Here is a 15,210-nt window from a genome sequence, read left to right as displayed (position 1 = left end):
ATAAGTTTAGAAAGTTGCTAGGATAATAGGATTTGGTTAGCATGCATTTTCTGAAGGATGTGATGTCTGAAACTGAAATGTATGTCATTTAGTGACTTCAGTCCTCAGTGATTTGCCAAAATCACAAATTTTATTAAACATATGAGGCAAAATTCTGGACATTCTGCAAAAATATGGACAGTTGAGAGGTATGACTGACAGAGATATGCAAAATATATTATTGTATGTGAATGGAATTTGGGTGTGTAATATTGTATGCAGTGCAAGGAATGCCATGATTACACTCCAAATTCATGAAAAAGGTAAGTCTGTCAAGCACATCCCTAGCATATCACACAATCTTAACAGCATTTAGGAGTGTTTAACAAAATCGTGTTAAGCACCTCTAAATGCTATTAAGATTGAATCTTATGTAAGGGACTAACAGCAGACAGTGATGACACACAAAGAAGAGTGACCGAATGTAAAATAGCTTTAATAGCTGTAACTTCACTCTGCACCAAAAGGGTGGCAGAAGTGTTTAGCAGTTTTTAAAGACATTGGGTCAATAGAGGAGCACTTCTTTTCTGCCTGCTGTCTGATGTGCTAAGTGCTTTACTGGCTTTCAAAGCCTTTGAAAACTGGTAAAACATTTCATGCTCCTACACTTTTTTCCTGTACTGTTAGTAGATGGAATAAATAAAGCTCCATGCACTACAAAGAACTATGACTGGGTCAGAAGTCATAACCTTTTATTGGGTCAGAAGTCATAACCTTTTATTATGTGCTTTTGGTATGGATGCCGAGACATACACCTTGATCTTCACTCTCAAGGTGAATTTCTTCACATTCATATCTCAAAGACATAATAAGTTGGTTATGATCGGAGACCTGATCATAATCCTCTTTGCAGGGCATGGAGCACTACAATAATTAACTAAATTCAGGAAAAAGACAACTTTCTTAAGCACATTTCTGATGCAAGAAAGGAGTTTCATTAAGCACCATTCAATAGTGTTAAACTCTAGTCTCACACTAGAGCATAAAAGCATCCATAACAGAAAAACATCCAAAGCATTTTCTTAACTTTAAAACCTGCTTTACCCTTTGCTTTCACACAAAAGAATAAACGTGTAGCAGAGTGAAGTGTCAAGTTGCTTTAAAAGCTGTAAAACACTTTGTGTTCATACATTTTTTTGTTCTGTAACTGGTGTACATGGAGCAGGTAAAGCTCCATTCACTACAAAGAATTATGATTGGGACACTGATCATAACCTGCTTATTATGTGTAATAAACATGCTCTCAATGCAAATTTCTTGACTTCTATGCCTCAGACAAAAAATTATTGGCCATTTCTGGATATCTGACCATGAACCTCTATGGCATATATCGGATGCACTAATTTCACATTGAAATTAGGATAAAGATAACTTCTCTACAGTAAAGTTTATGTGTGAGACCCTAGCTATAATCTCAAGGATTATGTCAGTTTGTGTTCATAATCAAGCTGTTATGTATTAGAGAAATGGATGTCAAGAAATTTGCACAGACAGCAGAGTGAAGCAAAGCTTGAGAGATTAATCTTAATATTTATGTTAAAACTACATAAATACTAATTATGATCACAGAAATACAACCAGAATTCTTTGTAGAACACAAAGCTTCAGCTGTTCTGGTGTTGTACTAGTAACAAAAAAATGTGTAAGGGGATCAAGTGTTTCCAGAAGTTGTGTCCTTCTGATGGACCAACAACTTTAACAGTTGTAAACATTTATGTTTGCCTTTTTGTATGTTGCAGTGAGAAGTGTTTTATAGCTTTTACAAGCTATTTTAGGTTCACAGCAGTATTTTATGCTGGTTGCTGTGTGTGCTGTAGTTTGAGACTACAGTATACCAGCTGTAAGCCATGTACCTTGCTGAATTAAGGGTGATGCTTAACAAGGTTGCCATTTTCCTAATTTTGGTGCACAATCATTGTGTACATTGTGTACTACAACCTTGTTATAGTGAGGATTGTACGTGTCGTCTTTGTTATTACCGAGCTCTGCAGTGCCATAACGACAAGAACTAGTATAGAGATGCATCAGAAACTTTCTAACAGCTTTCAGTGCTGTTAAACACTTCATTCTGCAACACAAAAACAAAGTGTGACAGGCACACCTTTTAGCTTCTTTGCTCAAAACTTCTGGACAAAGCCAAAAATAATGGGGGCAAAGGCCAAATCAGGAACTTTTTTTAAAAATTACTCTAAGTCAATTAAAAGGTGACAAGAACAACAGGTTTTACATCGACATACATTTTCTAAAGGCCAGAATTACTAACTGATGCAAATCTTCAGTGATTTGCCAGAAAATCAAAAAGTTTATAAGGGACAGGGCAAAAATGGGAATCAATACTGTAGTATATCAGAGCTGCTCTAACTCCCCATAAAGTACAAACAATTATGAGCAGATCTCAAGAATAACTCCAGTTTGTTATGTATTGTCAAACTGGTTTCCACAACAAACTCACCTCTCAAGCTTTGTTCTCAAGTTTATTTCCTTCAGTCTGTAGCACGTGCAGCGGTAGCGTTGTTGCCTCACAGCAAGAGGTTCTCCTGTTCGATTCTCGGCTGGAGCGCCTTCTGTGTGGAGTCTGCATGTCCTCCCCATGGTTGAGTGGTGTTCCAAAGACATGCGTAGAATGGGAGTGCCTTCGCTGAAGGTTGGGCGTTGAGCTGGCACCTCGGCACCCATAAAAAATCTACTGCCAATCATTAGCGGACAGGAGTTCCACTGTGGTGACCCCTAATCAGGAAAAGCCGAAAGAAGAACAATCTGTAGCACGTAACAGATGGCTATGATCAGTGACCCACGCATAATCCTCTGTGTTATGTTGAAATCTTTATGTTGTGCTGTGCTTATAAAGACATAATTTATTATTACATTTTGAGATTAGTTTCACAGAAGCTCATACCCTTTTTTTTTTTTTTTTTAATTAAAGCAGTGAGGTCTGTTACATTCACTAGATTTGCCATCAGTTCAGGCAAATGGGTCATATATTTAATGCCTTAGCTAAAGGACATCACCTCAAAGTGGTGCATCACTCTACTTAATGTTGTATTTCCATCTCATTGTCAAAATATCACTTCATACTCCTGGTTTAAGGATAAAACCCACATCCTTCTCTCCTTCTTCCCATGACAAGTGTGTCACTTACTAAACCACTATCATTGCAAGGTCACTATTAGATGAAGAGCAGTCAGAATGGTACTTTAAGCTCTGCAATGGCTAAGAGATCTGAAACTGGCTGACATCAGCCAGGGGGAATAGGCTGTTCCCTTCTCAGTGAGAGCAGATAATCCACCATTCGATGAAGCACCTCGTGTTACTACTGCTTAGGAAACAAATCAGAGCCAGAACCCCCCCTCCCCAGAGGAAAGCTGTATCTTAACAACATCAAAATAATTAGCATGACTATAATTCAATGCTGTGATGGTGAGTACATCAGACGGATCTTTTTCAAACCATTGTGTTGTGTTCAAATAAAGTTCTAATGCTAAGAACCAAAACAGAAAAAAAAATCAAAGCAGTAGAAATTAATATAAGGTGTACAAAGTTAGCTTCATATATTTTCTAGATCCACTTACCTGTCGTATTCTTAATTTAACAGCACAGATGTTTCTTCTTGTTGCATGCTTGTCTCGTTTGCTACAAGGTGGAAAGCTCTGCAACCTTTTTAATGACTCTACTACTGTTTTTTTTTCTTTTTTTCTCTTTTCTTTGGTACAGGTGACAGACATGATGCAGAAAGCCCTGTTTGACTTCCTGAAACACAGATTTGATGGGAGGTAATTATTTGTTTGTTTTTTTTTATTTTTCACTCTTCTTTATACAACAAAGCATCTATTTGCTCACTTTTATTGTGCATTATTTGTGCATTTTACCTATGGCATCTGCCATATAGAGCAAGTGGATTGCTTGACAGTGGAATTCAGAAGCTGCATTGGTCTTTTTTGAATCAGACATCTGAGGTTTACACTGGGAATAAGATGGCAATAATCACCTCAAATGTCTGAAATGAACTCTGCTTCTCACTGTACATTTTAGTGAAAAAAGCTGAATGCTAAACTGTGATTGTGATGTTAGTGTTTGAAATGCTTAAACAAAATGATGGTAGACTGAATACATCAGAAAGAAGTAAAACTTAATATTGCATATGAGTAAATGGATTCAACTACTAAATCACTGAAAACTACAATAGTTGATACAAAGTGCCATAATGAACATCCCTGGTAACTATCATATTAACAACACACCCCTTAGAGTTGACCCAATAGTCAGGGACTTAGGGACACACATGGATAGGAATCATGCCTTTGACCATCATGTGTCCACAGTAGTGAAGAAATCATTCTGTGTTGCATAACATAATTATTCGACAAGGGAAATAATGGGAAACTAAGCACAAGCCCTAAAATTATATTCAGGAAAGGGAAGAGCTTGAAAAACTTATTGGAGGTTAGGAGATCCGCCATAATTAAAAATCCCGGAATGTTTAAATGTCTTAGCTACCCATACTGCAAATACATACAGGAAGGACCAAGTGTAGAAATTAATGGCAAAGTTTTGAAAAGCAGTAATAGATATAATTGCCAATCTAAAATGGTAGTTTAAGACAGAACGTAAACTAAAAGGTAGGATTTACGAACACACGTACAACATTTCAAAAAACAAACGAGAGAATGCACTAGCTAGACATGTAAGCGCAAACCCTAACCACACTTTCAAATTCCGGGTACTAGAACAAGTTTACACTGACCCAAGGGGTGGACCCCTAACAGTAATTCTTGAACAGTTAGAATTACTGTGGCAAATCCGCTTGAATGCATATATTTCTCCAGGATTGAATGACGTGCTCAATTTTTTGCATGCTAAAATTGAAAAACTTGAGGAGATAAACATTCTAAAATATGCTCTATGATATGTTTTAATGTATGTGTTTTATAAAATGCTTTTCTAAATAATATTTTACATAGCTTAAATAACTGGGACTTTTTACAATAGTTTTATACCCATGTAACAGTGAAGAATGACCTTGGAAGGTATTGTGGTAATGTTCCTTTAAGAGCTTACTACTGAACAATCACATGGGAGAACTGGGAGGGGTATTTAAAACTCTGATTTGTACTTGTTTTTTATCTGAAAAAGTTCAAGTTAATATACTGGATGAAAAGCACTTTATTTTATTAATTAAATACACTTATTTCATCTGGGGTCTACCGTTTTATTTGCCCAAACCAGTTGCCAGTGTTTTATATCCATAGCAGGGTTATGGTAGTGAGGAAAAGAGTGCATTCAGACAGCAGTTGCAGGACCTGCCAGAAAACCAGGACACCATGAATTGGTGTTGATAATGGGTGACCTGAATGCACATATTGGGACAGGCAGAAAAGGATATGAGGACTACCTGAGTCCATATGGGTGGGGCAACAGGAATAAAAGAGAAGACACTCTAGACATTTGTCTGGCAAATGGCTTGATAGTAGCCAACACGTGTCTCAGAAAGGGGGACAGTCACAAGACTGCATGCAAGAGTGGCCAACATACAACTCAGGTAGACTTCCTCCTAGTAATGAAAGGGTACTGGAATAGAGTCAGCTATTGCAAAGTCATCCCCAATGAAACAATCGGCCCACAGCATAAACCATTGGTTTGGCACAGTCAGCTGCAATCAGTGGTCAGAGAAGACTCTAAAGTCAACAGAGACCAGGCTGAGGATATGGAAGTTGACTGGAGAGAAAGAATGACAGTTCAAGGAATTACTCAGGGCTCTAGCACCACAAGAATAAGTGGAAATAGGTGGAGTTAAGGAAGAATGGCAGTGCCTTAAAATAGCATGTGCGAGGACTACAAAACAGATAGGTGGCCAAGTCAGGTATGGAAATAAGTTACATAAGGAAGGCTGGTGGGGATACAGACTTCCAGGAAGTCAATAAAGGACAGGAATGCAGGAAGAAGTAGGAGATAAAAAAAGATGGACCAGGCTAGGATGAATTAGGCTAAACAAGAGGCTAAGAGAGAAGTTGCAATAGCAAAAAACAAGGCATCATAGGCACTCTACCATCTTCTGGAAAGTGACCCAGTATATGGCACAAAGAAACTCTGTCAGGTTGCAAGGTGGAGACAGAAAGATAAATGAGATATTCAGACACCCTTCATAAGTGATTCCAACAACAACCTGCTCACCAGTGCACAGGACATCAAAGGCAGATGGAAGGAGTACTTCCAGCACCTTCTGAATGAAGAAAACCCCACAGAAGCTGTACTGTTCCAAACACAGCCTACAATGAGAGAAGAGAAGACCACCATAGAAAATGCAAGAACAGCGCCAAGGAAAATGAAGTCATGAAAAACAGCAGGTTCAGATGAGGTCATATCAGATATGATAAAGATGTTTGGTAAGATACGTGAGAAATGGCTCCTGAGGGTGCTCATAGCTGTATGGAGAGAAAGGTGTATCCCAGATGACTGGAGAATAAATATACTCATGCCAGTGTACAAGAACAAAGAGGACATCCACAACTGTGGGCAGTACAGAGGTATCAAACTCCTGTTACATTGCACAAATGTTCTGGACAGGATGATTGAGAAACAAACATGCAGAGCAGTAGAAAGTAAAATGGGAAATGAGCAGTCCAGATTCAGTTCAGGATAGAACAAACCTGGCCCAATGTTTGCAGTGAAACAGATACTTGAGAAAAAGCTAGAAATGAGGAAAGAATCCAATTGGGCATTCCTAGAGTTGGAGAAAGCATACGATAAGGTCCCAAGAAAGCTGATTTGGGCAGTCCCGCTGTGGCTCAATGTCCCTGAAGCATTGGTAAAATTAGTGCAGGCGATATACAAGGACCCAAAAACTCAAGTAAGAAAAGTGTTTGGTCTCACAGAGATGGTTCCCAGTGAGAGGGGATGTGCATCAGAGTTCAGCTCTGAGCCCACTGCTGCTCATACTGGTGATGGACTACATTAGCAAACAGGCTAGAAGGGACAGCTCAACAAAGTTACTGTATGCAGATGATGCAGCATTACAGGCAGACTCTGAGCAAGAGCTTCAGCAAAGGATAGGGGAATGGTATGCAAAACTGAAGGCACATGAGATGAAAGATAAGACAGTGATAATAGCAGCAAATGTGGGAAATCAGAAGAAGCTGAGAATTTAGATAGCAGGGAAATACCGGAACAGGTCAGAAGCTTCAGGTATCTGGGAGGGTTAGTTGAAAAACAGGGAAGTCTGAATGAAGAGGTCAAAGCTGGAATCAGAGGTGCTGCAGCCAACTGGCACAGAGTGTCAGGAGTAGTGTGTGACAGAAGAAAGCCAAAGAAGTTGAAAAGTAAGGTGTCAAAAACAGTCATGTGACCAGTACTACTGTATGGTACAGAAAGTTGGGCAGTAAAGGAAGAGCAGTTGAGGAAGTGAGAGGTGATGGAGATGAAGTGCCTGAGATGGGTGGTAGGATGTACACTGTGGGACAAAGAAATGAGGACATAAGAGAAGAAGCCAAAGTAACTCCAGTTGCAGAAAAGGTCAAAGACAATAAATTAGGTGGTTTGGGCATGTGCAGAAAAGCAAAAAATAATCTGGGGAACACGATTTGGGGCAGACAGGAAAAAGGTAAGAGGAAATGAGGGCATCCAGCAAAGAGGGGGATGGACTGTGTGGTTGATGACGACGACGATGACGACGATGATGATGATGAGTGGCACAAAACACGGTGGTGTTTTATACAAAATTAAAGCGCCAGACTAATATATTCCAGTCTAAAATATGTGAATTCTAATTTCCTAAATATTAAAAAAAACATCATATTTGCTATTAACATATATTACTATAGCCTTCCTGTTAATTGTCGAGTTTTTTTGTCATATGCTTCAGTACTAGTTGCATAAAATATGACACATGCTGTATGTATATCATGTTTTACACCCCTTGATATGTGATAATTGAACAAACTTTGCTTGGTTTTATTAATTATCACAAATAGCATGGTGTAAAATTACTCAACACATACTGAGTTAGATATTTCCCCTTATCATAAATAATTTATCTCACCATACTCTTGTACAACTGTTCATTGCTTCTTAAATTCACACAAGAGCAACCAATGAGCTAATGCAATTGCCCATGTCTTCTTGCAGCAGCTTTTTGTTTTACTTCACAAAAATGATGAGGGCAACCAGCAACACATAAATAAATAAGCTGCAAATTGCAAGTGAGTGAATGCATTTATAGTGAAGTATAAGAAAAGTATCTGCTAATGTTTGTTGCATGGCAGCTTCCATAAAATAAATCAGATGCAGTCTCAGAATCCACTGATGGAGAACTGAAATGTTATTATGTCTCCTCAACTACAGTGTTAACTACTGCATTATTTGGTCCTAACTTTCAATCAAAGCATGTTTCTTCGATCGAAAGTTAAATCGCACAAGGAATGTTGGCAATTCATATAGACGACTCTCAAAAACAACCAAGGGGATAGCAATGAAACAGCAAATGTAAATAAGGTTGGGCCAGCCAGCAAGTGAAGCACTAAGGCTGAAGAGCTACATTTCAGACAAAATCTTGTTGGTGTTTGATAGTGCAGTAGAGCACAGCTCTGTTTTGAGAAGGCGGTACCTTAGTTTTAAGGCTGCCCCATGTTGTAATTTCTAATAGTATTGTATGTGTGCTTCAGTTAAATAACATGGTTATGATTTAATTATTTACTTCACATGTGAGCTGCTTTTGTTTTATATGGGAGGGTGGGAGGGTGGCTTAATGGTTAAGGTGTTTGCCTTACAAACACAAGGTGCAGGGTTTGAGTCTCACAAGAGATAATTGGCTAAGCTTAAAATGGCTCACAAGGGCAGTTAGCTTAGTACTAAACTATGAACCTATGAACCTATGTAGGTTTTTCATGTTTGGAATGCAATATGTTGTCTAGGATACAATGTGATCGTTCAGATGTAGTTTTTTACTTATTTTAAATGTGGGTTTTTCATGTTTGAGATACAATATGTTCTTTCTGGGTTCAGTAAGTCTTAGCGTAACTTCCATCTTCACACTTGAGATTGTTTTTGATGAGAGACAATAAATGGCTGTACTACATTTTTATCCATTACCACTTTCAGTGTTTTTGAGAGTTGCTGATTTGAACTGCTGAATCATTGTACGATGAAATGATGATCAAAGTAGTTTGATTCAATTAACAGTTAGGTTACCCACTATTTGAGTAAACCACTAACCTTCAGTGAATACTCAGGAAAGCAAAGGGATGAAGGGCGGGTTTGCCAGCAAAAAGAAAATGGAAGAAAGAAAGAAAGAAAGAAAGAAAGAAAGAAAGAAAGAAAGAAAGAAAGAAAGAAAAAAAGAAAGAAAGAAAGAAAGAAAGAAAGAAAGAAAGAAAGAAAGAAAGAAAGAAAGAAAGAAAGAAAGAAAGAAAGAAAGAAAGAAAGAAAGAAAGAAAGAAAGAAAAAGAAAGAAAGAAAGAAAGAAAGAAAGAAAGAAAGAAAGAAAGAAAAAGACATTTTAAAAAGTAACTCTTTTAAAAGAAATGTCAAACTTTAGCTACCTAGCCTCTTAATTTAAACAAGTTTGCTAAATTAAGACTGAGTCAAAGCGTAGCCTTTCAATAAATTAATAATGATTGTAAGTTTTCTGTTTATCTGCAGTATAGTATGGTTTTCAAAAAGATTGACATATTGCTTAGTTTTAACCTAACAGTAGCAATAGCACAAGTGAGTAGTGCTTCTTAGGATGGTGCCTTGTTTAAAGCACATATGTAAGTTGTAGTAGGTCAAGACAAAAATACTACATGGTTTCAGAAACTTAGAGATCTGAACGTATACTAACTGAAAGACAAAAGGCAAATGAACTGTGATGAAGCCCATAATGGTTTTAAGGAAAAGAAAAAAGGATAGCTAGATGGCAAGTATATTAAAAAAAAATACAAAGCATTTGTTTCAAATTGCAATTGAAAGAAAACTAAGAAAAGACCTATGGAAATATTTCTTCAAAGAAAGATTGATATATAAATGGATTTGGTTCCCACAGGAGCTGATGAAGAAAAGCACAGCCCAGAGACTGAGACATAGTTGCTGAAAACATATACTTCGACTGGTCAGTGGAAGGAAAGGTCAACTGCACATCAATAGCTCAATAGCTATCAAGAGGCAATAGCTAGGAGTATAGCGTGCATGGATAGACTTAACTGCTATTCTCGTCTGTAATCTGCATGCAATTTATATGATACATATTGTTATGAAACAATCATTTCATTGGATGAAATCGTTAGGGTTAAAAGAAGTAGAAGGATACAACTATGACTATTTTGTTACCGCCAAGTTAATAACCACGTAAATGTGGTGGGTTGTATGCTGTTCTTCTGTTAAACGTGAATTATCAGGAAACATAATGGTTTTGTGTTGAATGTTTTACAGTAAGGAAAGACTCTAAAAATCAGAACACTTTTATGCTTATTTAATACTAGGAAGGAAAAATAGCATAGCTCTTTAGATTTCTGCATTTTATTTAGGCAAATTATATAAAATGCACATACTTTATCTTGGCTCCAGCATTCATTCTGTCTTCAGGAATAATTGGGATTCATAAAATACTAAAGAAGTCAAGAGTAAGCAGTGAAAGTAGTACTTCTGAAGAAATGAAGCTTAATTATTACGGCTGAACACAATCTGCTAGAGCCAGATTGCTGTGGCATTTTAAATGAAACTGTCATTTAACTGATGCCTTCCTGACTGGGCACCTCTGTCCTCTGGTTTTAACATTTTTTTTTATGTCACCGCTATCATTATCCTTGAAGCCTGCAGTTTGCTATGCAAATACCTGTAGTCACAGTGACAGTAGGTGCCATACCTCATCATACTGTTCACCTCTGAGCCTCTGCTAAATTCAGCAAAAATATGTCTCAAAACAAATGGCAGGCAAGGCACTAACAGTGTGAATGCTTCCATTTGCAAAGCATACTATTCCATTCAGAAATAATACTTTTATATTGATTTATTGAAGAAAGTGTGATATTGCATGTGGGTTGCTTACCGAACAGAGTGCCTTCTTAAGCATGTGTTGGATGTTCTTCATACCACATTGCTGCAGTCCTAACACTTGGGTAGTCCGCTGTCCCAGTCGGCCCGAATACCAAAGTATATGGCTGACGTCGGTCAAGGCACATTAGTCTGACGTCAGGACGTCAGGGTACAAATGCGCATGACCGACGCCATATCCTCAGTCTTTTGCCGCATGGTCCGATGCAGAAGCAGTTTTGCAAGTGCAGGTTGGCGTTCTGAGATTTTCCGTCGGAGTTTCAGACCGAATCAAGTTGGCTAAGTACCCGTTGGGAATATTTTGGTTTTTCTTGCCTTAGTGTTTTACCGGATGTCAGAAAAAGTGAATAACTGTATTTCTTGTGGGAAACAGATACCTCATAGGGATTACCATACCTTGTGTATACCTTGCTTAGGGCCTGAGCACGACGTTGTTGGCTGTCGCTGTGCTAGATTTAACAAACGCACTATAAAGAGAAGTTTAGATTGTGCCAGGTTAGTTTTGGGAAGCGGTGTAATTATAAAATGCCGCCGGATGCTCCGGAAAAGCGCAAGGACAAAACAGCAAAGCCTAGGCTGGAAGAACCGTCCGTACCGGACGTCGGTTCTTTAGAGGGCTCGGTGGAGCCAGGGGTTCAGCCAGAAATTTCTTTGGAATCCCAGGGAGAGACTTTATTACTGCAAGATGTGACCTCTCAGGAGGTAGGCCAGGCGGAAGGGGCTTCTCAGGTAGCTGTTCTTCCCTCCCTTCCTAAGGTGGTTAGGCCCTCCTGCTGTTTCCAAGGCTTCTCCCAGGGGCAGGCCAAGTTTTGTTTCAGGTGTTACCCCTAGTTCTTCAGGGTCTGTACCTAAGAAGCATATGCTTAAGATGGCAGAAGATTTGATTACAATGATTAGAGGTTCTATGCCCTCCTGATAAGAGGCCTAGGGTGGAACCTGAGCTTGGGAGTTTTGAGCAGTGTTCGGATGCTTCTGAGTCTTGCTGAAGACTTGCAGGAGTATTCCCCTTACTCTGATTCTGATGTAGATGATTCTACTCCTTCTGCTTCTCCTCCTGAGGATTTTTCATTTTCAGAGACTCTTCATTCCATGAGGGAGCATTTTAAATGGGAAGGTCAGGATTTCTCTGATTCCAGGAAAAGGCTTGAATTTTGTTTCTACCCCAGCATAGGCCTTTAGCTATACCTCCTGTTCTAGATGTGGTGGAGGATGTTTTTGCAGAGGCTTCTCTGAACCCTGACTCTTTGCCTCCTGCTCCAGTTAAACCGGATAGATATTATAGGGTGCCTGAAGCTCATAAGTATCTTTTAAAAGTCCTAGGGCAGACCCAGAAACTGTTTCACAGGGGCCTAAAGGTGTTAAGGCTTCTGTTGTTAAAAATCCTGTTCCTCCAGATAAAGAGGCAAGGGCTTTGGATAGATGGGGAAAGAAAGTGTATACTTCTTCCACTTTGGCCATGAGAGCTTTGAATTGCCAGTTTCACATGTTGAAATACCAAAATTATCTCCTTTCACAATTAAAGTCTAAGGTAGATGCTTTGGCGGAAGGTATTGAGTGCAAAGAGTTGCAGGATTTAGTGCATGTTTCTGAACAGGTGGGTAAGCATTCTTTGCAATGTGGTTTTGATGCTGTGCAGGCCTCTTCGAGGGTGGCTGCCACTGGTTCGGTTCTTCGCAGGCACGCCTGGTTGAGGGATCAGAATTTAGCTGAGCATGTGAAAACAAGGATTTTAGATGCTCCTTTACAATCTGATGTGTTGTTTGGTTCGCCTGTGGAAGCAGTTCTAAAGAAAATGGAAGACAAGGCTAAGTCTATGCAGACTGTTAAAGATTTCTTGCAGGTTCAGCCTCCGAAGTTTAGTAGAAATTGACCTACCAAGGGGTGGACATATCCTGCTTATGATTCCCAGTCTAGGGGTAGGTCTAGACGTGGTAGAGGCAGAGCTCAAGGTTCTTTTAGGCCTAGAACAGGGAGTTCACCTGCTCAGTCTTCTGGTGAGGGCAGGGGTCAGTCCTTTCGTAAACAGACCCAATGACCTGCCTTTTCAGCTGCCAGAATCTTCTCGTCTGGCAGCACCTTTGGGAGGAAGGTTGGCACTTTTCAAAGAAAACTGGAGTTTAATTACCCAAGACAGATGGGTATTGGATATCATTCACCACGGTTACAGGTTTTATTTCCATACCTTGCCTCCTTTCAAAGGCATGCCAGACATTCCTCCTCAACAAAGAAAAGAGGCTCACAAGCAAATTTCTCTGTTGCTCCAAATAGGGGCCATTCAGCCGGTTCCTGTGCCAGAAAGGGGCCTAGGATTTTATTCTCGCCTGTTCCTAGTACCAAAAAGGGGAACACGTGGAGACCAATTTTGGATCTGTCTATCCTCAACACTTATCTGGACATTCCCAAGTTCAAAATGTTGACGTTACAACAGCTTTTACCTCTGCTGGGCAAAGATCACTGGATGGTAACTTTGGATCTCAAGGAAGCTTACCTTCATGTTCCTATCAGACTAATTTGCAGGAAGTATCTGCGTTTTCGGCTGGGAATTCTCATTATCAGTTCTCTGCATTGCCCTTTGGCTTATCTACTGCGCCCAGAGTATTCACAAAGGTTCTGGCTCCAGTGATAGCTTTCTTCAGGCTAAAAGGAATACAAATCTATCCTTATTTGGACGATTGCCTGATTCTGGCTCAAGGAAGGACGACTTCTTCAGCATTTGGAATATGTGATAGCAGTGCTAAGATGCCTAGGGTATTCTGTGAACGAAATAAAGTCCAGTCTAGTACCCTCTCAAGACATGTGCTTTCTGGGTGTGAGACTGAATACAGCAACCCAGATGGCCTGTTTAACCCCGGACAAACAAAAGAATCTTTCTCTTTACTTCCATCAACTATCTCATCAGTCCGGGCTGACTGCAAGGACAGTCCTTCAAGCCTTAGGGTTCATGGCATCTTGTATTCTGGTACTTCCCAATGCCAAACTGCATATGAGGAAGCTACAATGGTATCTCAAAAATGTATGGACACAGCACTGCCAGGATTTGGACACTGTCATTCAAATAATACCTTGCATTCAAAAGGAATTTTTGTGGTGGGCTCAGGAATGTCACCTAAACAAGGGACTCTCTGTGACCCGGCCAGAGGCGAGCAGATTCTACGACAGATGCCTCAGACACAGCTTGGGAGCTCATCTGAATGGAAAGTGGATACAAGACAAGTGGCCTGCCAGACTGCAGCATCTACATATCAACATGAAGGAGATGTTAGCAGTCCAGTTTGCATTACTGGCTTTCAAGGATTTACTTCTTCCAGGGCAGGTGTTGATTCTAACAGACAACACAACTGTCATGTGGTACATCAACAAACAAGGGAACACATTCTTATCCTCTATGCAGGCAAGCAATGATTTTGTGGGAGACTGCGTTAAGCTTGCAGCTGAATCTTCAAGCAAGGTTTCTGCCAGGAGCACTGAACTCCTTAGCAGATGTGTTAAGCAGGCAAATCATGGATCCCCACGAGTGGAAACTGGATCTTCATGTATTTCAGACATTGACGGTGTCATGGGGAACTCCAGACATAGATCTGTTCGCTTCTCCACTAAACCACCAGCTGCCAAAGTTTTGCACCTAAAAGGTTTCATCACACAGCCTGGAAAGTGGATGCTCTTTCTTTCAGTTGGAAAAATCTTCATGTGTATGCCTTTCCACCTCTGCCTCTCCTCCCAAAGGTACTCCTAAAGGTCAGACAAGACAAGCCAAGGATGATTTTTATAGCTCCAGATTGGCCTCGGCAGCACTGGTACCCATTGCTGAGGAGTCTGGTAAGGAAGCCTCCATGGCCCTTACCTTTGATTCCACACCTATTGTCTCAGAAGGACGGGCATCTACTCAATGTCAAGCTTCACTCTCTTCATCTAACAGCCTGGCATATTCTGTTTTGAACCATAGCAGGTCTCAGCTTCCTCAACAAGTTTTGAATGTGATTATGGAAGCCAGAAGACCTAGTACAAGGAAAGTGTACGCAGGAAAATGGAAGAGATTTTTATTTTGGTGTGCAGCAAAGGATTTGGATGTTTCTGAGCCAAATTTGAGTGTGGCTCTTCAATATCTTGCTGAGTTATTGGACAAAGGTTTGTCTTTCTCTTCCATTAAGATTC

The 15,210-nt window shown here is 39.8% G+C and overlaps 1 protein-coding gene across 1 annotated transcript in view; it reads left to right on the top strand.

Moving 5' to 3' along the window:
* CACNB4 (calcium voltage-gated channel auxiliary subunit beta 4) overlaps window positions 1–15,210 on the top strand; it is a 509,529-nt gene that overhangs the window by 322,734 nt on the left and 171,585 nt on the right. The window contains exon 8 of the mRNA XM_044073655.1: window positions 3,751–3,809. Within this exon, the coding sequence (XP_043929590.1) occupies window positions 3,751–3,809 (59 nt within the window). The remainder of the gene's footprint in view (window positions 1–3,750; window positions 3,810–15,210) is intronic.

This window comes from Protopterus annectens, chromosome 6.part0 (genome assembly GCF_019279795.1).
Source record: "Protopterus annectens isolate FY-2018-M chromosome 6.part0, PAN1.0, whole genome shotgun sequence".
Classification (NCBI taxonomy): domain Eukaryota; kingdom Metazoa; phylum Chordata; order Ceratodontiformes; family Protopteridae; genus Protopterus; species Protopterus annectens.
This window is presented reverse-complemented; position numbering and strand designations above follow the sequence as displayed.